General features: G+C 41.7%; 1 protein-coding gene across 7 annotated transcripts in view; it reads left to right on the top strand.

Annotated features, from left to right (window-relative positions):
- TET3 (tet methylcytosine dioxygenase 3) overlaps positions 1 to 25,323 on the top strand; it is a 116,731-nt gene that overhangs the window by 54,057 nt on the left and 37,351 nt on the right. For all 7 annotated transcript variants that reach the window (XM_059942633.1, XM_059942632.1, XM_059942631.1 and 4 more), the window contains one exon: positions 771 to 2,907. In XM_059942633.1, the coding sequence (XP_059798616.1) occupies positions 771 to 2,907 (2,137 nt within the window). The remainder of the gene's footprint in view (positions 1 to 770; positions 2,908 to 25,323) is intronic.

Here is a 25,323-nt window from a genome sequence, read left to right as displayed (position 1 = left end):
CTCCCCCTTCAGTGTGCTTTGGGTGGACATCAGATGAATAATGGTGGTTCCTGGGAAGCTTGGATCTTCTTCCAAGCAGCACCTCACTTGTCATTGGCGTGACTGGCTTGGCGTGGGGCTAAACACACGCTGTATTGGATGATCAGTGTTTCCTCAGGCCTGGGGCTGGGGTGGGAATGTTGCCTTGTCAGCTCTCTGAGTTCAGCCTGAGCTTAAGCGAGGTCAGTAATGGGCAGAGAAAAGAACTGTGGGTTCCTTCCCCTGAGAAGCCATGGCTGATTCCTTGTCCAGGCTGAATTCGTTAGTCAAAGCTGCTCGTTCCCTGCCCGTTCACACACAGACTTCGCACTTCTGGTGCATTGTTACATGGATGCTTAGTTAGCTTTCTTTTCCTCCTGACAAAAAACAAAGGTTCTGGTGTCACTTTGGTCATTGTGAGTTAAAGACCTCTTTGTGCGTCCTCAACAAATACTTGGTTTCAGGGGAGTTTGATCGGTGCGATCAATACGAGGCTCAGAAAGGGTCTGAGCAACATTCAGAACTCTGCGTTAGGATCTCTTAAAGACGTGCTTTCTGCTTCTGCGGTGCGGCCAGCTGAGAAATGAGGTGTGAGAAGTTGAGCTGAGGTTCAAGCTCTATCAGAGACAGGGAGGGTTTGCAAGGAAAGCAGGGTTGGTTGTGCCTCTGAGTGGTGTGGTGCAGGACAGTGCTTTTCAAGTACTGTGGCTCATCTTTTCCCCTTTTGTTCCTCCTCCTCTCTCTCTCTTCAGACAGGCTCAGAGCTCAGCCCAGTTGATGGACCTGTTCCAGGTCAGATGGACTCAGGGCCAGTGTACGATGGGGACTCACGGCAGCTAAGCGCCTCAGGGGCGCCGGTCAATGGTGCTAGAGAACCTGCTGGACCCAGTTTGCTGGGCACTGGGGGTCCTTGGCGAGCAGAGCCGAAGCCCGACTGGGACGTGACCCCCGGACCAGCTCATACTGCTCGCCTGGAAGATGCCCACGATCTGGTGGCCTTTTCGGCTGTGGCCGAAGCTGTGTCCTCTTATGGAGCCCTTAGCACCCGGCTCTATGAAACCTTCAACCGTGAGATGAGTCGCGAAGCTGGGAACAACAGCAGGGGACCCCGGTCAGGACCCGAGAGCTGCTCTGCTGGCAGCGAAGACCTTGACACGCTGCAGACGGCCCTGGCCCTCGCTCGGCATGGCATGAAACCACCCAACTGCAACTGCGATGGCCCAGAATGCCCTGACTACCTCGAGTGGCTGGAGGGGAAGATCAAGTCTGTGGTTGTGGAGGGAGGGGAGGAGCGGCCCAGGCTCCCAGGGACTCTGCCTTCTGGTGAGGCTGGTCTTCTGGCGCCAATCACCAGGCCACTCCTCAGCTCTGAGGTCCCTCATATACCTCCTCCTCTGGAGGGCCTGCCCCTGTCCCAGAGTGCCCTGAGTATCGCCAAGGAAAAAAACATCAGCCTGCAGACCGCCATCGCCATTGAGGCCCTCACACAACTCTCCTCTGCCCTCCCCCAACCTTCTCACGCCACCTCCCAGGCTTCTTGCCCCCTTCCTGAGGCCTTGTCCCCTCCTGCCCCTTTCAGATCTCCCCAGTCCTACCTCCGGGCTCCCTCATGGCCTGTGGTCCCTCCTGAAGAGCACCCATCCTTTGCTCCTGATAGCCCTGCCTTCCCTACAGCAACTCCTAGAACAGAGTTTCCTGAAGCCTGGGGCACTGACACCCCACCAGCAACTCCCCGGAGCTCTTGGCCCATGCCCCGCCCAAGCCCTGATCCCATGGCTGAACTGGAGCAGTTGTTGGGCAGTGCCAGTGATTACATCCAGTCAGTATTCAAGCGGCCCGAGGCCCTGCCCAGCAAGCCCAAGGTCAAGGTTGAGGTACCCTCTTCCTCCCCATCCCCATCCCCATCCCCCATTCTCCAAAGGGAGGCCCCCACACCGTCCTCAGAGCCCGATTCCCACCAGAAGGCCCAGACGGCCCTGCAGCAGCACCTCCACCATAAGCGCAGTCTCTTCCTGGAACAGGCCCACGACGCCTCCCTCCCCCCTCCCGCGGAGCCTCCTGCTCCCGGCTGGTGGGCACCACCCAGCTCACCTGCCTCACGGCCATCCGACAGAGCACCCAAGGAGAAGAAAAGGAAGCCCCTGGCACCAGCTGGAGGTCTCGTGGGAACTGACAAAGCTGGCCCTGGGATCAAGCCCAGTGTCCGGAAGTCCATTCACATCAAGAAGTCCAGGCCACGGGAGGCACAGCCCCTCTTCCCACCTCTGCGGCAAATCATCCTGGAAGGGCTGAGGTCCCCAGTCTCTGAGGACGTGCAGGCACATCCACCTGCCCCCGTTCCTGCCTCACAGGGCTCTGCTGTCCCCCTGCCCCCAGAACCTTCTCTTGCGCTATTTGCACCTAGTCCCTCCGGGGACAGCCTGCTGGCCCCTACTCAGGAAATGAGGTCTCCCAGCCCCATGGCAACCCTGCAGCCAGGCTCCGCTGGCCCTCTTCCCCCTGCCGATGACAAGCTGGAAGAGCTCATCCGGCAGTTTGAGGCTGAATTTGGGGATAACTTTGGGCTTCCTGGCCCCCAATCTGTGCCCTTTCAGGACCCCGAGAACCAGCCAACCTGTCTCCCAGCCCCCGAGAGCCCTTTTGCTACCCGCTCTCCCAAGCAAATCAAGATCGAATCTTCAGGGGCTGTGACTGTGCTCTCAACCACCTGCTTCCATTCAGAGGAGGGAGGCCAGGAGGCCACACCCACCAAGGCCGAGAACCCACTCACACCCACCCTCAGTGGCTTCCTGGAGTCACCTCTTAAGTACCTGGACACACCCACCAAGAGTCTGCTGGACACACCTGCCAAGAGAGCCCAGGCCGAGTTCCCCACCTGTGATTGCGTAGGTAAGTCCTCCTGGGTGTCAGGGAAGGGCAAGGGGATGTGACCTGGCGGGCTTGGATTTCTAGGCACTGTCTTTTATCTGGAAAACATTCACTGTGTGCCAGACACCACACCGGGACACAGAAGTGAGCTCCAGGCTAGTGGAGAAGACATTGAAGGAAACTGATGGTGATGCCGTGTGGTGTATCGTGTGTCAGTGGAGGTGCTTTGTCGTACAGATTGAGGTGAAGGCATCATGGAAGCCTTCCTGTGGGAGGTGGTGCTTGTGCTGAGGCCTGTAGAGCTGTCGGGGAGAAAGAAGACATGCTGGGAAGAGGGAATAGTTTGGGCAACAGCTTGGTGGCTGTGACAAGGTAGTGCTTATTTAGAGGGCTTTTGGTCTGGGGGAGCGAAAGGGGAGGAGTCTGGGTGGGGATGAGCAAAAGGTGGCTGGAGAGGCAGGCAGGGGCCAGATCTTGCAGGGCCCAGCGAGCCACAGTCAGGAGTTTGACTTGATCTCTGGTAATACATCGTGAGCTCCTGAGAGTTTTAAAGAAAGTGATGACCAGTCGTCACCTTGTGCTTCTGAAAGACTATTCCGGCTTGTGGTGGGGAGGAAAGGTTGGCCGGGGAGCCTGTAAGAAAGGTACTGTTGTGAGCCAGGCAAGAAATAACAAGGGCCTGTACTGAAAGAGTAGGTGGGCAGAGGCTGCAGAGTGAGTGGCCTCTGAGGAGGGGGGCTATGGGGATGCAGACCGCTCAGGTCTCCGCCTTGGTGGTGGGGGGCACTGAGAACACGCGTGTGGAGAAGTGGTGCGTTCTGTTCGGACTGACTTGAGTTTGAAGGGGCTGAGAGATTGGAGATCGGACTCTGAGTTAACGGGTTTGGATGTAGTTAGCATTCAGGTGATGGTTGAAGCCATGGTGTGGGTAAGAGCACTGAGGAATTGGGTCTGTTTCTGAGCCTTGTCTTCTGAAATAGAAGTTGGGCCCCGGGCCTCTGAGGACTGCTCCAGGGGATGTCGGCTGTCTCCAGGGAGGTCGTGGATGCCTCAGGAAACTCCAGGTCCACTCTAAGCTGTGGTCCTCTGCTACTCACCAAGCATTGCATAAAAGATGTGTGTGCTTCAGATGTTGGCAAAAGACACATTGATGCTGATGATAAGCATGTTGAATTCTTGTGATTTTATGATACACAAATAGGTCTTATGAAAAGCCTGTCTTCTCTGCTTATTTAAAGACACTAATATCTGGTCAATTGTGTGATTTGTTGGGATGTTGTGTCCCAGTTAGTAAGGAGAAGCTGGGTTGTCCTGTCCACTCCAGCTACCCCAGACACCTGGGGTACAAGATAGTGGGGCCAGTGACAAAGAATCACTTGGGGAACAAGGAAAAGTTGGCCCCAGTGCTTCTATCTGGGGGGAACAGATGTGCAGCATCCTGCCGAAGGCTCACAGACGTGCTCTGAGATTGTGGTTTCCACCGAGGACTGACCCTCTTCATGACCGGGTTTAATAATGATGTGACTTTGAGGGCCCCTTGTTTCCCACCATTTGGGAGAGACTTGTTCTGATCATAGGAATTGGGGCCCCACTTTCTCTCTTTGTGTTTGTATGTGTCTGGCCTATCTTCCTGTGTTTAGGGCCTCATTTGCTGTTTCTCCCCCTCCGGGGTAGGAAATATTCTTTTATAGGGCTGAGGACATAGTTGATCCATTATAAATATTTAAGTTGTGGAATTCAATTATATAGATATTATGTTTGGTCAAGCTGGTTTTTTTTTTTTTTTAATTTGAATTTTAATCCCATCACTTCCTCATGCCTAAAATGAAAGTGCTAATAGTACCCTTTCACCAGGGTTCATCTGAGGATTAAATTAGTTAATATGTATAAAGCCCTTAGGACTGTGACTGGCATGTAGGAAGAACTGTAGGAGCGCTTAGCTGTTACCAAGCCTACCAAGTGCAGAAAAGCAAGAAAAAGATGTAAAAACACAGGTATTATGAAGGAAGAAAAGTGTTGGCTGTTACTTTATTCATCAGTCATTTATTGTTTACCTAGCCCAGTCCTAGTGACCAATAAGATAAAAATTAAGAGAAACAGTTCATCTTTGAAGAACTTTGTGGTTTGCTTGAAGAGACAACACAAACAATGAAATACCCAGTCGCCCAAGCAGCAGGTATCTGCCAAGTGTCTGTGCTGTCATATGGAAGTGGTTGAACTGTCAGAGTGCTCTGGAATACCAGGCTTGGTTGTCATCATGGAGGGTAATGCTTTACTTAGGAAACTATTCAGAGCTGGGTTTTGAAAACTGTAATGAACACAGATGGGGAGAGGTGGGTAGGTAGCCACTCCAGACTGAGGAATTTATGAGCACCGTCTAGGAGCAGACATGAGCAAGCTCGCAGGAGGTAAGGCCACTAGCACACAGTGGACCCAAACCCTCAGTGTTCTCCTGCATTCCTTAGGCCAGAGGAGCCCCCTAGCAGAGGGGACAAGGCTCAGCTAGTGAGCAAAAGCACAGGCAGTAGACTGTCAGCATCAGAGAAACCCAGTGTGGCAATGCTGGCAGCCTGTTGCCTTGGCAGGCAGGTGGATGGCAGGAACAGTGGGCAGGAGGTAAGGGGAGCAACCACCACCAATCATTGGTTGCTCCAATTTGTATTTTATTTATATGTAATACAGATAAAACATTTCTATGCTATCTAATGCTAAACAAAGAATTAGAACCAAACCCACCTTGTGTTATTAAATGTTAAATTATGGGAAAACGCTGAAGTGAAAACAGCAGACACAAAGAGTATTTAAATGATCAGCTCTAGCTTAAAAAAAATAGAGAAGAGACTAGAAGGAAATATATCAACAGTGGTTGTATCACTGGTCAGACTGTGGGTGACTTTTCCCTCATTATGTTTTCTGAATTTTCTCTAATGAAATATGTATTTTATAATCAAGAAATATTTTTTAAAGTACCTCCTCCTAGAAGTAGCACAGAAGAGTGAAGAGTGATAATCTTGTGGCAGGAGACCACTTAGGAAGCTATTGAGAATAACAATAACAAGCACAACAATAGTAATAGTAGTAGAATATGAAACACTTGCCCTATTCCAGGCACTGTACCAAGTGCTTTGTAGTCACTACCTCATTTAATCCTCTATAACATCTATATGAGATGGGTACTGTCAGTAGTTCCATTTGAATGATGAAGAAAGCAAAATTAGATTCAGTGATTTACCCAAGTCATAGAGCTAGCAGATGGTAGAAGTGAGATTTGAACCTAGGCAGCTGGACCACCATGTCATACTGTGATTAAAATTGTTTAGCTGAGAAATGAGTCCAACTAAAACAGTGGTATTAGGAATGAAGAGGGCCAAAGAAGAAAGCATTCACTTGGAAACAGTTTCTGGAGGTGTTGAGGTTGTGTTAGGGGAAGCTCCCACATCTGGACAGGTACTTTCATCAGCTGGTTTGATGAACTTGTCTTTGTGAACTCAGGCTCAGGCGGGACAACGGTTAGGAATGAAGCTTGTTCACTCTGGGATTAATGTTAGCTGGGAACCATCTCATATTCCAGAAGCTCAGCCCCTCAACAGTGGTAGATAGAAAGGTGCAGATTGTAGGTCACTATAATGAAGAATTTTCCACAGAAGCGACAATGAAATTTGGAGATGCCATTAAGCGCTCATAACAGGCGATCTAAGTATGGAAACAACTTTATAAAAACATGGAAAGGTCTTATAGCAAAAGAAACCTAATATTCAAGCTCCATGGTGATTTTTGGCAAATAAGCAATTTTGGCCAATGTGGGCATCACCAGCTAACCAAAAACTGCCAGACACCAAGAGCATTATCTTACACTTGTATGAAGATTACAGGTTTTCTGAAGGTGTGGATGGGATTCATATCTACTTGTTCTCTGAATCTTGAAATACTAGAATTAAAGGTACCCCTTGAGGCTTCAAAGAAATAAATTTAAAAGACATGAAAGGAAATGCTATACTCCAAAAGGTAGCGTGATATGTACAGGCTTGAGAAAACATAGCACAAGTTGAAGTTCTGCATTGAATTATTGGGAGAAGAGAGTATTGACGCATTCCTAATATGTAGGGGCACACATTGGAGATTCCCCTAACCACCACTTAACCTTCCCATAACAGTCCTGTCAGAGGCAGCATGATGAACGGCAATACCTGTAGGCTAGGCCCTTTATGTACTTTATCTGTTCTCAGAAATGGGGACATTCACAGGGAGAGCCAGCTTAGGACAGGGAATGAGTCCAGATGATGTTTTAGCGGGAAGAGCATCCTTTGAGATCATCTGCTCATCATTTTATAGATAAGGAAACAGGTCTGTGTTAACTTTCAAGTTTTGTCCTGATGTCTCAGAGGAGCAGTCCACAGGTCGCTGGAGACATTTAACCACAGCAAAAGTAAGAAACTGAGACATAGATTTTAGAGGTTGTTTTCATAGGAATGCTGTATTTTTATCCAGTTGATCATCCTGCCCTAAAGAAGTAGCCAAAGATGAATACAAGAAGAACATCTCCTTTGCCTGAAGCATGGTAAAAGTTTGGGTGAGGGAGGGATGTCGCCCAGCCAACGTGGCTGATAGCAGCACCCACTGGGTGACTTCAGCATGAGCCACAGTTCTGAACGGGGGGACACAGAGGCTGACCTCTGTTTACAGTAAAGTCTGTTTCCTATAGTTTTATGAGAATGTATTTTCCTCCTTTGTATGCAGTTTGAGATGAATAGGAACTTCATGTCTTTTAAATATTTTTTTGGCAATAGAGTATTTGTATACCAGTATAAAGTGGGGAATAAGACTCTGGGTAGGAGGGTATCAGAAAGAACTTCCTGGATGAAGCGATGTCTAATGGGAGTTTTAAAGGATAAGCAGAAGTTTAATAGATTAATAGGGAGAAAGTAGAGAGTTCTAGGCAAAGGGACATGAAGATTATAGAGATGAAAAATACATGAAAAACCACATGAAGATGTATAGATGAGAAAACATGGAGAAGAAATACAAGTAGTTCTGGTATGACCGGTGTGTTAGATGAAAGATTGGGAGTGGCTGGAGAGGAGAGTTTCAGGGGATGAGAGGATGATACCAAAGGCAGAGAGTTTGCAAGCACAGGCAAGAAATTATGTGTGCCTGAAGTAAGAATGACATTGAGTAGGAGGAAGGAGAGGAGGAGTGGATAAAAGAAAGAATGAGAGAAAGAATTAACTGGTTCAGTGACCTGTTGAATGTAGGAGTAAAGAAGAAGCAGTCACAGATGACTCCTGAGGTTCCGGGTTGGATGATTGGGTGGATGGTGGTGCCATTCACCAAGGTTTGAAATACTGGCAGGGAAGCAAGTTTGGGTATATGACTTTGAGATGTCTGGGGGACCAGCAGGTGTGCATCCAGTTGGATCTGTGAATCGGAGGTTCTTCAGCAAACTGATGGTAGTTGAAGTCTCAGTTATAGACATTTCACCAGGCTGACTATGTAGATCAAGAATGGAGGATACTGTCTTTTAGGGTAGAGGATCTCAAACAGGAGGCCATGAGGGAAGTATGGAAGAGATGTGGGAAGAAACTGAGGAGAGGATAGGTTAGAACAAAGAGAGAGTTTGGGAGAGCCAACAGCATCGCTACTGAAGAAGGGTCAATATTTAATGCCTTACGTGATTTGTTATTATATGCATACTAGTCTTTTCAGTTAAATCCCAGGTTCCTTAAGAACAGGGACTGAATGTTGTATTTCTAAAGCATCTAAACTGGTGCTGATCATATGGTGGTGCTCTACATATTTTTTGGTCAACTGGTCAGCCTTATTCTACCTCCATATTAAATTCTACAAAGACGTCAGATAGGTTTGGGCATGATCTCCTTACCTTTAACCTTTGTCATCAGTGAGTGTGGCCGTTGTTTTTTGGGGTTTTTTAAAAAATAAATTTATTTATTTATTTTTGGCTGCATTGGGACTTCGTTGCTGCTTGCGGGCTTTCTCTAGTTGCGGCGAGTGGGGGCCACTCTTCATTGCGGTGGGCAGGATTCTCATTGTGGTGGTTTCTCTTGTTGCAGAGCACAGGCTCTAGGCGTGCGGGCTTCAGTAGTTGTGGTGCGCGGCCTCAGTAGTTGTGGTGCGCGGGCTCAGTAGTTGTGGCTCACGGGCTCTAGAGCACAGGCTCAGTAGTTGTGGCGCACGGGCTTAGTTGCTCAGCAGCATGTGGGATCTTCCTGGACCACGGCTCAAACCTGTGTCCCCTGCGTTGGCAGGCGGATTCTTAACCATTGAGCCACCAGGGAAGCCCGAGTGTGCCCATTGTTATGAAAGTCTTTCTGCTACCAGCAGACCCAGCATGCTGCCCATGAACTCACAGGCAGACGACCTGAGATTTTAGTTTTTAAAAAGTTCACCTGGCACACCTGATTCAGGGTGGGGCCCAACCATCTACCTGCCCACAGTGTGGATTGCCAGGAGGCAAAGTTCTAGCAGTCAATTATTGACTTTCATGCAAGTGGAATTAGTTATATAAACTTAAGGTGTTTGGCTTTACGTCCGCTAAAATTACATTAGGAAACTGGAGCATTATATAGGAAAAAGAAGATGGGTACAGTAAAACATTTGTGTGATTTTGACACCTACGCATTAATTGTACACCAGTTATCAACCATCTCTTGTTATCAATGTCATAAAGAAAAATGCATCAGCCTATATCTATACCTGGCTGTGAGGTTCCCCACTGGGAAAGTGTGGGTGCCCTAGTCTCTGTGTAGAGAGGTGGTAGAGAAGGTGGAAGGTTCATTTAGAAATTAAGGACCCCTCTTTCTGCTAGGTAGTAATGAGTAATTTCTTGTGTTTAATATCTCTTGCTGATAGCACAAAGGATACATTTCATTCTCTCCCCAGCCTAGTGCAAAAGTGGAACAGATCATATTTTTCTATTTTGAGTATAAAATTAAGTGCACAGGGAAAAAAAAAAAAAGCACCTAGAGCCACATAACCAGCATTTCCTCAAAAATTGGATCTTGCTCTACTGAGCTCTACCCCAGAGCTTTCTACTATGTATTTTAGGAAAAAAACGTCACTTCCCTCACTGCTCAAAGAGAAACATAAAAGAGATTTTACTTTAGGAAGAGTTGAGCCATTTCCTTGCCCTGTCACTTAACCTCTATGGAAAAGGAAGAAATAGTACACTGGGGACTAAAAGGAAAAATGATGACTTAACAGTAAGATAGCAGAATACTCCTTTTCTGAAACCTGGTGAAAAGAACCAAGACAAACAAAAATGTAAGAGGAAATTTTATCAACTGAAATTTGAAAATGGCCCCAATCTTAAACTATGTGAATTCCAAGTGCTGTCTGCCAGCTAAAGATCTATTTGAATTGAAAAAAAATGACATGAGGTATATACAACTCCCAGGGTTAGGAAAAACAATAGTGGAGGCTCAAAAGGACTCCACAACTGGGAGAGATGGGCTGGAGACCACCCATCTAGAAAGCATGCACTTTGGAAAATCTCCTTTTCCTGCTCTTCTCCAATTTCTGATGGGGTTAAGGTCTGGGGTGAGGATGGTTGGCTGGAGAAGATGAGAAGCCATCTTAGGAGCCAGATTTGTAGCCAAGGGCCAACAGCACCAAACAAAGGCCATTTTGTAGAGAAAAATATTTGCTGAACCACCAAACAAAAATTCTGCAAACCATGGGGCTTTATTTGATGTCTTGTCAGAGTGACCAGCCCACTCCCATATGAGGAAATAAACCAAAATCTTAGCATCAGGACAAAGCACAGCCCAAGCCTCCACACACAAACATACATACAGATTGAGAGGCATTGGCCCCAAAAAACAGAGGGCATAGAGATGACATTTCCCAGCTGCAGCTGTCCACAGCCAGCCCCAGATCCTCGTAGGCCGCTGAACTTTTGAACTAATAATTGAAACCTCTACAACATCTAATTCTCTAAGCTTAATTTCTAAGGGAAGAATTTGAGTAGTATCCAGGTAAATACAGAAGAATAGGGAGATTCTACCCATTCTGCTTTTGGGCAAATGAGTCTAGACCAGTGGCTTTCAACTGAGTGCCGTTTTACCCCTCTTCACCCCAGGAGACATTTGGCAATGTCTGAGGACATTTTTGGTTATCACACCAGTGTGGTTCTACTGGCATCTAGTGGACAGAGGCCAGGGATGCTGTTAAACATTCTACAATGCACAGGACGCCCACCCCCCCCACCCCGCCCCAATAAAGAATTATCTAGTCCAAAGTGTCAATAGTGCCAAGGGGGAGAAAGCCGGGAGATAAACTCCATTGAAAGACCAATTAACAAGCAAACAAACGAAAAATTCAACGTGCAACCCATTCAGATTCTGTGGGGAAAAGTAGAGGGATTAAATATAATATTCAAGTGAAGACTTAGATTAGGAAATACAAGAAGAGTTTGAACAACTGATTTATACCTTCAAGAAAGTTGACTAAAATGTTCATTGTGAAACCAGAAATGAAAGATGAGGTCCTAGATTAAAGTGACAAAGAAGTCACAAGAGGTGTGGATTAAACTGCAGAAGTGTGCCGTTTCACAAAGCACTTACAGTGCCCTAGAAGCTGCAAAAAGCAGAATCAGAGTTACAGAAAAAGCAAATCAGTGAGGAAGAAGGACAGGCTTGAAAGACCTCGCCAAAGTAGAAGAAGAAAATAGAAATGAACATAATCAGGGTGGAGATAAGGGATACAGAAGAGAGGCAGGAGGGATCCTCCACAGATTCATTCTGTTGGGAATATCGGGAACATTTGCTGGTGTTTCCAGCAAAGATCATGAAACAAACTGAACACAGGCAAGAGTCAAAGATAAAATAGAAAATGTTTTTTAAATGAAAGGAAATGAATAAAAATTGACAAATAATGATCTGGATGAACTTCAAGATGAATTCCAAGGATGAAGAATTCCCTACAAATAAATTAACCAAAAATTAAGTTGGTCATACATACTTGGTTTTTTTAACTTTTTTTTTTTTTTTTTTTACCATTTAAGATATACTTTTTAAAAACATTCTCTTAGGGACTTCCCTGGTGGTCCAGTGGGTAAGACTCCGAGCTCCCACTGCAGGGGCCCGGGTTCAGTCCCTCGTTGGGAAGCTAGATCCCACATGCTGCTGCAGCTAAGACCTGGCGCAGCCTAAATAAATAAATAAATAAATATTTTTTTAAAAATAAAAAAATTTTAAAAACATTTTTAATGTTTAATTTTTTAAAAACATTCTCTTAATTGAAACACATATAGGAAGGTATATAAATTGTAAGCATACCTCGGAGATATTGTGGGTTCGGTTCCAGACCACTGCAATAAAGTGAATATCACATTAAAGCCAGTCCCATGGAATTTTTGGTTTCCCAGTGCATGTAAAAGTTATGTTTGCACTATACTGTAGTCTGTTAGGGGTATAATGGCACTATATCTTAAAAAAAAAAAAAAAAAAACCTTAATTTAAATATTTTATTGCTAAAAAATGCTAACTATCATCTGAGCCTTCAGTGAGTTGTAATCTTTTTGCAATAGTAACATCAAAGATTGCAGATTACCATAACAAATATAATAATAATGAAAAAGTTTGAAATATTGTGAGAATTACCAAAACGTGACACAGAGACATGAAGGGAAGCAAATGCTGTTGGAAAAATTGCACTGATAGACTTGCTTATCGCAGGTTTGTGAGAAACCTTCAATTTGTAAAAAACACAGTATCTGCAAAGCACAATAAAATGAGGTATGCCTGTACAGTTTTACAAAAAGGATGTACTTGTGTAACCACATCTAGATCCAGAAACAGAACTTTACCATCACATCAGAAACCTCCATATGCCCCCACCCAGTCACTTACACCTGACTCCCTAAAGCAAACTATGGCCTGCAGACCAAGTCTGGCTAACATCTGTGAACTAAAAACAAGTTTTTATGTTTTTAAATTGTTTTTAAAAATCAAAAGAAGAATAGTATTTCATGACTCATGAAAATTATATGATGTTCAGATTTCCATGTCCCTGAAGTTTTAGTGAAACACAATCACCCTCATTTGTTTACGTACTGTCTACGGCTGCTTTTGCTCTACATTAGCAAAGATGAATAGTTGCCACAGACACTGCATTCCTTGCAAAGCCTTAAATGTTTGTCATCTGGCCCTTAACATAAAAAGTCTACTGACTCCTGTCCTAAGGTAAGTACTATTCTAATTTCTAACCACGTTGATCAGTTTTGGCTGTTCTTGAACGTCACATGTATGTATTTTATGTTCTGGCTTCTTTTGTTCAATGTTGTATTTGTGAGGTTCATCTGTGTTGTGTAGCAATGTTTGTAGTTCATGCATTCTCATTGCTGTATAGTATTCCATTTTATAATATGAATATACCACCATTTATCCATTAGATTGTTGATGGTCTTTTGGATTGTTTCCAGTTTGGGGTTATTATGAATCATGCTGCTATAAGACATTCTTATGTACATCCCTTGGTAAATGTATGTACACACTTATATACTTCTATTGGGTGTATACCTAGGACTGAAATTGTATGTGTTCAGCTTTAGTAGGTACTGCCCGTTTTCCAAAGTGGTTGTAGCCATTTAAACTCCCACCAGCAGTACTCCACATCTAAACCAGCAAATGATATCAAAAGGTTTTCTGCCATTGTGGTAGGTATATCATCACATCTCATTGTGGCTTTAATTTGCCTTTCCCTGATGACTAATATATGTCCTCTTTTGTAGAGTTCAAGCCATTTGCCCATTTCTCTGTTGTGTTTCTGTCTTTTTCTTATTGATCAGTAATGTGAGTTCTTTGTTGGATATGTGAATTGCAGTTCTCAGGATATTGAGATAAAATGTTTGGCTTAAGAATTCTATGCCCAATAATTTGCCATTCATGTGTAAAGACTTCATGAAAACATTTCCAAATATATTAGAACTTAAATCTTCTGGAGATGAATCAAATAAGTAACAGATCGGGGAAGCTGTACTGTGAAGGGGCTGGCAGTGAACGCTAAATGTATGATTTTTCTGAAACAAAAGGTAATGTATTTATTTATACTATACTTGAACTTTGTTGTATATTAAATATCTCTTTTATAATGGGGGGGTGAAATATGTTCACAAGGATACCAACAAAAAGCAGGAGGTAAAGTGAAGGAAGAGGTGTGAGAAATTGTATAAGGGTGCTGACTTCTTTCTTTCCCACAGTACCATTAGCATTACTAAAAGCATACTATAGATTGGTGGGGCAGGGGAAGTAAAAGAAAATACAAAATCTATTTAAAAAGATAGGAAGGAAAACAAGGAAGCATAAACATGGAAAACATAAAATGACAGAAGACCATGCATATGTTACAGTAATAAATATAAATAGGGTAAACTCATCTACTGGATTTGATTAATAGCACTAGACAGCACTAAGAATGTTAATAAACCTCATTTTACTATGGGAAAACAGAAGCATATATTTGTCACTGACTGAGAGCATATACTATATTCTATAGAAACTTACCCCAACCTTGCAAAGTATTGTCACCTGTCTGGCACTATAACTAACTACAAGCCCATTGCCACACTGAAGATATATATATAAAATGAGGATATATATATAATGATATATATCCTCATATATATGTAAATATATATACAAACTAGGAGAATTAAATTTGGGAATGTCTGCTAGTTTTATAACTAAGCATATTAGGCTGTAAGTCCAGTTTCTTCCCATAGAATATCTTCTCCCCCATACAGACATCTAATCAAGGAAAGGGAAATGCATGTATATGTGTATATATATGTGTTATATATATATATAATCAGGGAAAGGGATGTAATCAAGAGAAACAAGACTTCTAAACAACTACTTGGGATGCCTTGTAAACTGCAAAGGGGAGAGAATGACTTTGGTTTTGCTTGGCACTTGGAGCTGTGTCTACCCTTTGTGTGTTAGTGGCCTTCCCAGAGGAACTTGACCATCTATTATAATTTTCAGGTTAGCTTGGTTTTGGAGCTTCATATCTTTTCCCCTAGCTGCTGGGATAGAGTTGCCAAGATTTTCTTCTGAAAATCTCCTTTCTCTGCCTTTAACTGTAAATTTTGAGTTTTTCTGATTTGGGACAGAAGGTACTCACCAAAAACTACATTATATTCTAGTTCCAGTGTGACACCCTACAGTCAATCCATTACTTTGACTTTTCTCCAGACAGTAGAAACTGGAAAAGAGCCCAGAAGTTCTGGCATATTCCTATGTCCTATTTTCCATATAGGCTGTAGTATTCTAGCACCTGTAAAGAGCTTTCAGACCACTACTTCCAACACCTATATTCTTACGTTCTCTCTCCCTGCCTAAACCTTGGTCTCTTTCCCTCTCCCACTTCACATACATCCTTCTATAATCCTCTCTGTCTTATGGTTCAAAATAGTGCATATTTGGGGCAAGTAATTTTTAGTCATTTAGTTGAAAAGGATGAAAACATTTAAGCATGGATAGGTTGAGGACTGTGCTAGGTACCTTACATATCATCTAATCCTCAACAGATCTAAAATATAGAAACATTACTTTCACTGCTCTAAAGCTCATAAGGGCTGTGTAACTTGGTCACAATCATACAATTTGTTTGGCAGAGCCTAGACAGCAGCTACATACTGAGTTCATATTATACACCAAATACTGCACTTGGCCCTGTATGTATTTTACACATAAAGGTGTGAGGATTAGAGAGGCTGGGAAGATAACTCATCACAGTTGCCCAGGTCTCTGTAAAATCTGTGTTCATTCTGCTGTGACATGGTTACAATAAAAATGTGATACATGCTCTGATATTTTTGTTGTATGAAAGGTGCTCTGGGAGTCCAGAGGGAAAAGGAGAAGTCCAGTAGGGTTTCACAGAAAAGGTGGCATTTAAACTAGGCCTTACGACATGAGTTTTTCCAAAGAAGGAAAGAAATGAAGGCACTGTGGTCAATGAGAAAAGGTGTTTCAAGACACAGGAGTATTGCATGGTTGTGTAAAAGGAGGTGTGGTAGCTGTCGCAGGATGCAAGGCTGGGCAGTGTGCAGAGATGGCTCCTCGGGGGCCTTACGGACTGTATTCTGGAATTGGGGTTCTGTCTTCTGTCTAGCATGGAGCCATCAGTGGGAACTGGTCTGATCAGATTTCTGTTTTGGAAGTATAACTGGTGGTATTAGGTAGGATGACCTCAGAGGGCTGAGACCAGTTAGGAGACCATGACAGTAATACAAGGGGGGATGAAGAGTCTCCATAAGCAGAAACCATAAGTGATAGACAACTTGCATCAGTTCATCTACTGGGCTGCACATACCATTGCCAACCTTTTGTTTGTTTGTTTGTTTTAAACCAGGAATACAACTGAACTCATTTTCACAACATTGGTCTTACTCTTACCCTTATTCTTAGTGTGGGTAATGACATATACACCTTTATGCTTGCATATGTGTGTGTATACACTAATGTATATGTGATTGTGTGTGTATACTAACTGTAGCATATTACACATGCTATACTGAAATTTGCTTGTTTCCCCACTTAAAATATCTTGGAGGTTATTTTTTGATCCGTAAATCTGAAGCTGCCTAACTCCTTTTGATAGCTGCTTAGTATTTCATTATATGGATGTGCTATAATGTATTTATAATACATAATGTATTATGGACATTTAAGTTTCTGATATTTTGCCATTAAAAATGATGCAGTGAGGGACTTCCCTGGTGGCGCAGTGGTTAAGAATCCGCCTGCCAATGCAGGGGACACGGGTTTGAGCCCTGGTCCAGGAAGATCCCACATGCCGAGGAGCAACTAAGCCCGCGAGCCACAACTACTGAGCCCGCGTGCCACAACTGCTGAAGCCCGCGTGCCTAGCGCCCGTGCTCCACAACAAAGAGAAGCCACCGCAATGAGAAGCCCGCACACCGTAACAAAGAGTAGCCCCCGCTCGACGCAGCTAGAGAAAGCCTGCGCACAACAATGAAGACCCAACAAAGCCAAAAATAAATAAATAAATTTATTTAAAAAAAGATGCAGTGAGTATTCTTGTATATACAATATCACTTTGTACATATGCAAGTATATCCAAATTCCTAAAAATAAATTCTTAGAAGAATTTGACATTCTTTGAAATTACTGAGTCAAACAGATTGGGCATTTGTAATTTTAGTGTATTGCTAAATTACTTTCCATACTGCCTGTTTTCCTGTACCCTCACCAACAGGAGGAGTTATCAGACTTTGATGGTGACTCATATGAAAGGTAAAACTGGTACTTTATTGTACCTTTACATATGTTTGACCCATTTTCATTCCCTTTCAAAGAACCAATTTTATCTTTTTTTCATTTATCTCTTGTATTATTGACCTTATTTAGCTGTAGGAGTTCTTGATCTGTTAAAGAAAGTAGTGTTTGTCTGGTGTGAGTTCCAGATATTTCTCCCCAGTATTTGTCTTTTGGCTTGACTTTTGGTAGTTATTACTATAAATTTTTCTTTAGTTACATTTATCAGAGTTTTTGGTTTGCGTGTGTTGGCTTCAGAATTTCATGTTATACTTAGAGAAGACCTTCCCACTTCTATGATTATTCTTAAAAACTCATCCATTGTTTTTCTTCTAGAACTTGTATAATTTAATTTTTTGTATTTAAATCTTTCAACCACTTGGAATGTATTTTGGGGTAAGTTATTATGTGTGGAGCAAAATTTTTTCCTCAGTTGTTCCAACACCATGCATTGAAAAATTAATCTTTCCCCATTGACTGGAAATGCTATAAGGTATCTTCTTACATATGGGTCTTATCTACCCAGCTAGACCATACACGTTTTAAAGCCCCAATTAGTTTTGTCCTGCTCTCTTTCCCCATAAAACTGAGCATGATGTTCTGCATAGAACAGATATGACATTAATTCTTTACCTTTTAAAAATTGTGAATTCCGTATATAGGCAAGTACACAAAGCATTCATGTACAGTTTAATGAAAATTTATAAAATGAACACCTGTGTAACCATCACCTAAATCAAAAAGTAGGCCCTTTCCAGTTCCCCAGAAGTCCCCTGCATACCTTTCCCAATCACATTCCTCTCCCATCCCCCAGAGGCGACCACTCTCTTGACTTGTGACAATGATTTCCTTGTATTTCTTTAAGATTGAGCTGTATGAAATTGCCATTTTTGTAGGCAAAAAATCATTTTTTTTATATTTTGTATTTCAATTTAGTAATTTTTCCACCTATGTATGGATCTCTAAACAGTATAGTTTGGTTGAACCTGGTTTTGAATATTATTTAGATATAATCTTACTGTATCCTGTGCTGTGCTTCTTTCACTAACTATGGTGGTGTAGTATTCAACCGTGTTGTTGCAGTTTGTCAATTCTCATTGCTGGATATATGCCGTTATATGATTCTACTGTGTTTTATTTATCTATTCCACTGTTGCTGGATTATGGGTTGTTTCCCATTTTGACTACTGCAAATATGTTGCTGTGAAAATCCTTGTACATTTTTTGATGCATGTGGCCAAGATTTCCTCTAGGACAGGATCAGCAAATTAGGATCCCCTGCATAGTTTCTTGTTTTTGCTCGTTCGTTTTATTAACTTTTTACTATGAAATAATTTTACATTTATAGAGGAGTTGCAGAGTTGGTACAGAGAGTCCCTGCATGCCCTTTATCCAGCATCCCGTAATATAAACGCCTTACATAATTATGGTGCATTTAAAACAAAGACATTAATGTTGGCACAGTACTATTAACTACAGACTCTTTGGATTTCGTCAGTTTTTCCACTAAGGTCCTTTTTCTGTTATAGGACCCATTGCAGGATAACACATCGCATTTAGTTGTATATCTCCCTAGACATGAAACAAATTTACCCACTGTAGTACAGTATTTGTGTGAAGTTCTTTTTGTTTGTAGACTTATAGTATCCAGTCAATATTGTATTTTCCAGAGTTACTATTACATAGTCTTTTGAGTCATTTCTTTCACTTAGAAAAATTCATTTAAAAATCATCCATGTTGTTGTATGAATCAGTAGTTTGTTTTTTTTAATTGTGGTGAACTTCACATAACATAAAATTTATTTTTAACATCTTTATTGTAGTATAATTGCTTTACAATGTTGTCTTAGTTTCTGCTCTATAACAAAGTGAATCAGCTATATGTATACATATATCCCCATATCCCCCACCTCTTGCGCCTCCCTCCCACCCTCCCTATCCCACTCCTCTAGGTGGTCACAAAGCACCGAGCTGATCTCCCTGTGCTATGCGGCTGCTTCCCACTAGCTAGCTATTTTACATTTGGTAGTGTATATATGTTCATGCCATTCTCTCACTTCGTCCCAGCTTACCCTTCCCCTCCTCGTGTCCTCAAGTCCATTCTCTATGTCTGCGTCTTTATTCCTGTCCTGCCCCTAGGTTCATCAGAACGATTTTCGTCTTAGATTCCATATATATGTGTTAGCATACGGTATTTGTTTTTCTCTTTCTGACTTACTTCACTCTGTATGACAGACTCTAGGTCCATCCACCTCACTACAAATAACTCAATTTTGTTTCATTTTATGGCTGAGTAATATTCCATTGTATATATGTGCCACATCTTCTTTATCCATTCATCTGTGGATGGACACTTAAGTTGCTTCCATGTCCTGGCTATTGTAAATAGTGCTGCAATCAAAATCGTGGTACATGACTCTTTGAATTATGGTTTTCTCAGGGTATGTGCTCAGTAGTGGGATTGCTGGGTCATATGCTAGTTCTATTTTTAGTTTTTTAAGGAACCTCCATACTGTTCTCCATAGTGGCTGTATCAATTTACATTCCCACCAACAGTGCAAGAGGGTTCCCTTTTCTCCACACCCTCTCCAGCAATTATTGTTTGTAGATTTTTTTTTATTGTCCTACTTGATATTATGACACAAAAAGAATAATTTATGTTAGAACCACGTCACATTAACCCTGTCTTCTTCTATTAGTCTGGGGTTTTTTTTGTTTCTTTTTTCACACACACACACTGTATTTTATTTTTACAAGAGATAAATAGACTGACACCAAGCATTGTAAATGGATGACCACAGCAAAAGCAACAATGATTGCAATTACCAAACACGAAACACACTCATGCTATGTAATAATATTGACATTCAGTCCAGTAATCCTCCACTGTAACAGCTCCTTTACTTTGCAGTGAAAATTGATTTGTATATTCTTTGCCTCTGAGTCCTTGTGGGATTTTTTTTTTTAATTTTTTAAATTCAAACAGAAAGTCACAAATTATAATCATCCTCATCAGCACACTCAGTCCCATGTAATTAATTTTTTTTCTTCATCTTGGTCTTTTATTGGCACTTTTATGAGTTCATCAGTTTTTCATTAGAGTTCTGAAAATGCTTATTCATTCAGTTCAGCAGTACCGTCAGTTACCAGAAACCTGTACTTGTCAGAGTCTTTTCCATGAATTCCTTGAAGATGAAACCCTTTTATAGGAACATATTTGCAAAAGCGTCACAGTACACCCAGAACTGTCTGTAAATGACAAAAGACTTAAAAATGACCACAGTTAAAGATTTGATGAAAGTTCATAATAATGCAATTGACAAGGAAATTTAGTTATTTCTGAGATATACATTTTAAAGTAATAACTAGAATTATGACTTATAACATTATACCAGAACATATAAGATTTTTAGAAATTTCATGTAATGTCTGAAACATTTATATTAACATATTTCCATACAAATAACCCAATGAAAGTTTAGTATTTGTTGTTTTGTTTGTTTGTTTGTTTTTTATACTGCAGGTTCTTATTAGTCATCAATTTTATACACATCAGTGTATACATGTCAATCCCAATCGCCCAATTCAGCACACCACCATCCCCACCCCACCGCAGTTTTCCCCCCTTAGTGTCCATATGTCCGTTCTCTACATCTGTGTCTCAACTTCTGCCCTGCAAACCAGCTCATCTGTACCATTTTTCTAGGTTCCACATACATGCCTTAATATACGATATTTGTTTTTCTCTTTCTGACTTACTTCACTCTGTATGACAGTCTCTAGATCCATCCACGTCTCAGCAAATGACTCAACTTTGTTCCTTTTTATGGCTGAGTAATATTCCATTGTATATATGTACCACAACTTCTTTAACCATTCGTCTGTCGATGGGCATTTAGGTTGCTTCCATGACCTGGCTATTGTAAATAGTGCTGCAATGAACATTGGGGTGCATGTGTCTTTTTGAATTATGGTTTTCTCAGGGTATATGCCCAGTAGTGGGATTGCTGGGTCGTATGGTAGTTCTATTTTTAGTTTTTTAAGGAACCTCCATACTGTTTCCATAGTGGCTGTATCAATTTACATTCCCACCAACAGTGCAAGAGGGTTCCCTTTTCTCCACACCCTCTCCAGCAATTATTGTTTGTAGATTTTTTGATGATGGCCATTCTGACTGGTGTGAGGTGATACCTCATTGTGGTTTGTTTGTTTGCTTTTATAAATTTATTTATTTATTTTTGGCTGCATTGGGTCTTCATTGCTGCGCACAGGCTTTCTCTAGTTGTGTCGAGTTGGGGCTACTCGTTGCGGTGCGCGGGCTTCTCATTGCAGTGGCTTCTCTTGTTGCGGAGCACGGGCTATAGTTGCGCGGGCTTCAGTAGTTGCGGCGCATGGGCTCAGTAGTTGTGGCTTGCGGGCTCTAGGGCACACGGGCTTCAGTAGTTGCGGCACACGGGCATAGCCTCTCCGCAACATGTGGGATCTTCCCGGACCGGGGTTTGAACCCATGTCCCCTGCATTGGCAGGCGGATTTTTAACCACTGTGCCACCAGGGAAGTCCCCTCATTGTGGTTTTGATTTGCATTTCTCTAATGATTAGTGATGTTGAGCGTCCTTTCCTGTGTTTGTTGGCAATCTGTATATCTTCTTTGGAGAAATGTCTGTTTAGGTCTTCTGACCATTTTTGGATTGAATTGTTTGTTTTTTTGATATTGAGCTGCATGAGCTGCTTGTATATTTTGGAGATTAATCCTTTGTCAGTCACTTCGTTTGCAAATATTTTCTCCCATTCTGAGGGCTGTCTTTTTGTCTTATTTATGGTTTCCTTTGCTGTGCAAAAGCTTTTAAGTTTCATTAGGTCCCATTTGTTTATTTTTGTTTTTATTTCCACTTCTCTAGGAGGTGGGTCAAAAGAGATCTTGCTGTGATTTATGTCAAGGAGTGTTCTGCCTATGTTTTCCTCTTAGAGTTTTATAGTGTGTGGCCTTACATTTAGGTCTTTAATCCATTTTGAGTTTATTTTTGTTTATGGTGTTAGGGAGTGTTCTAATTTTATTCTTTTACATGTAGCTGTCCAGTTTTCCCAGCACCACTTATTGAAGAGACTGTCTTTTCTCCATTGTATATTCTTGCCTCCTTTATCAAAGATAAGGTGACCATATGTGCATGGGTTTATCTCTGGCCTTTCTGTCCTGTTCCATTGATCTATATTTCTGTTTTTGTGCCAGTATCACACTGTCTTGATTACTGTAGCTTTGTAGTATAGTCTCAGGTCAGGGAGCCTGATTCCTCCAGCTCCGTTTTTCTTTCTCCAGGTTGCTTTGCTATTCGGGGTCTTCTGTGTTTCCATACAAATTGTGAAACTTTTTCTTCTAGTTCTGTGAAAAATGCCCTTGGTAGTTTGGTAGGGATTCCGTTGAATCTGTAGATTGCTTTGTGTAGTATAGTCATTTTCACAATGTTGATTCTTCCAATCGAAGAACATGGTATATCTCTCCATCTGTTTGTATTGTCTTTAATTTCTTTCATCAGTGTCTTATAGTTGTCTGTATACAGGTCTTTTGTCTCCTTAGGTAGGTTTATTCCTAGATATTTTATTCTTTTTGTTACAGTGGTAAATGGGAATGTTTCCTTAATTTCTCTTTCAGATTTTTCATCGTTAGTGTATAGGAATGCAAGAGATTTCTGTGCATTAATTTTGTATCCTGCTACTTTACCAAATTCATTGATGAGCTCTAGTAGTTTTCTGGTAGCATCTTTAGGATTCTGTATGTATAGTGTCATATCATCTGCAAACAGTGACAGCTTTACTTCTTCTTTTCCGATTTGGTTTCCTTTTATTTCTTTTTCTTTGATTGCTGTGGCTAAAACTTCCAAAACTATTTTGAATAATAGTGGTGAGAGTGGACAACCTTGTCTTGTTCCTGATCTTAGAAGAAATGGTTTCAGTTTTTCACCATTGAGAACGATGTTGGCTGTGGGTTTGTCATATATGGCCTTTATTATGTTGAGGTAAGTTCCCTGCATGCCTACTTTCTGGAGGGTTTATATCATAACTGGGTGTTGAATTTTGTCAAAAGCTTTCTCTGCATCTGTTGAGATGATTATATGGTTTTTATCCTTCAATTTGTTAATATGGTGTATCACATTGATTTGTGTATACTGAAGAATCCTTGCATTCCTGGGGTAAACCCCACTTGATCATGGTGTATGATCCTTTTAATGTGCTGTTGGATTCTGTTTGCTATAATCTGTTGAGGATTTTTGCATCTATGTTCATCAGTGATACTGGCCTCTAGTTTTCTTTCTTTGTGACATCTTTGTCTGGTTTTGGTATCAGGGTAATGGTGGCCTCGTAGAATGAGTTTGGGAGTGTTCCTCCCTCTGCTGTATTTTGGAAGAGTTTGAGAAAGATAGGTGTTAGCTCTTCTCTAAATGTTTGATAGAGTTCACCTGTGAAGCCATCTGGTCCTGGGCTTTTGTTTGTTGGAAGATTTTTAATCACAGTCTCAATATGTGCTTGTGATTGGTCTGTTTATATTTTCTATTTCTTCCTGGTTCAGTCTCGGAAGGTTGTTCTTTTCTAAGGATTTGTCCATTTCTTCCAGGTTGTCCATTTTATTGGCATATATAGTTGCTTGTAGTAATCTCTCATGATCCTTTGTATTTCCGCAGTGTTAGTTGTTACTTCTCCTTTTTCATTTCTAATTCTATTGATTTGAGTCTTCTCCCTTTTTTTCTTGTTGAGTCTGGCTAATGGTTTATCAATTTTGTTTATCTTCTCCAAGAGCCAGCTTTTAGTTTTATTGATCTTTGCTCTTGTCTCCTTCATTTCTTTTTCGTTTATTTCTGATTTGATCTTTATGATTTCTTTCCTTCTGCTAACTTTGGGGTTTTTTTGTTCTTCTTTCTCTAATTGCTTTAGGGATAAGTTTAGGTTGTTTATGTGAGATTTTGCTTGTTTCTTGAGGTAGGATTGTATTGCTGTAAAGTTCCCTCTTAGAACTGCTTTTGCTGCATCCTGTAGGTTTTGGGTCATCGTGTTTTGCGTTTTTTTGTTTTAACATCTTTATTGGATTATAATTGCTTTACAATGGTGTGTTAGTTTCTGCTTTATAACAAAGTGAATCAGCTATACATATACATATATCCCCATATCTCTTCCCTCTTGCGTCTCCCTCCCTCCCACCCTCCCTATCCCACTCCTCTAGGTGGTCACAAAGCACCGAGCTGATCTCCCTGTGCTATGCGGCTGCTTCCCACTAGCTAGCTATTTTACATTTGGTAGTGTATATATGTTCATGCCATTTTCTCACTTCGTCCCAGCTTACCCTTCCCCTCCCTGTGTCCTCAAGTCCATTCTCTAGTAGGTCTGCATCTTTATTCCTGTCCTGCCCCTGGGTTCTTCAGAACCTTTTTTTTCTTAGATTCCATATATATGTGTTAGCATATGGTACTTGTTTTTCTCTTTCTGGGTCTTCGTGTTTTTATTGTCACTTTTTTCTAGGTATTTTTTGATTTCCTCTTTGATTTCTTCAGTGATCTCTTGGTTATTTAGTAGTGTATTGTTTAGCCTCCATGTGTTTTTATTTTTTACAGTTTTTTCCTGTAATTGATATCTAGTGTCATAGTGTTGTGGTTGGAAAAGATACTTGATACAGTTTCAATTTTCTTAAATTTACTGAGGCTTGATTGTGACCCAAGGTATGATGTATCCTGGAGAATGTTCCATGAGCACTTGAGAAGAAAGTGTATTCTGTTGTTTTTGGATGGAATGTCCTATAAATATCAGATAAGTCCATCTTGTCTAATGTGTCATTTAAAGCTTGTGTTTCCTTATTCATTTTCATTTTGGATGATCTGTCCATTGGTGAAAGTGGGGTGTTAAAAGTCCCCTACTATTATTGTGTTACTGTCGATTTCCCCTTTTATGGCTGTTAGCATTTGCCTTATGTATTGAGGTGCTCCTATGTTCGGTGCATAAACATTTACAATTGTTATATCTTCTTCTTGGATCAATCCCTTGATCATTATATAGTGTCCTTCTTTGTCTCTTGTAATAGTCTTTATTTTAAAGTCTATTTTATCTGATAAGAGAATTGCTACTCCAACTTTCTTTTGATTTTCATTTGCATGGAGTATC

Source organism: Balaenoptera ricei, chromosome 13 (genome assembly GCF_028023285.1).
Source record: "Balaenoptera ricei isolate mBalRic1 chromosome 13, mBalRic1.hap2, whole genome shotgun sequence".
NCBI lineage: Eukaryota > Metazoa > Chordata > Mammalia > Artiodactyla > Balaenopteridae > Balaenoptera > Balaenoptera ricei.
This window is presented reverse-complemented; position numbering and strand designations above follow the sequence as displayed.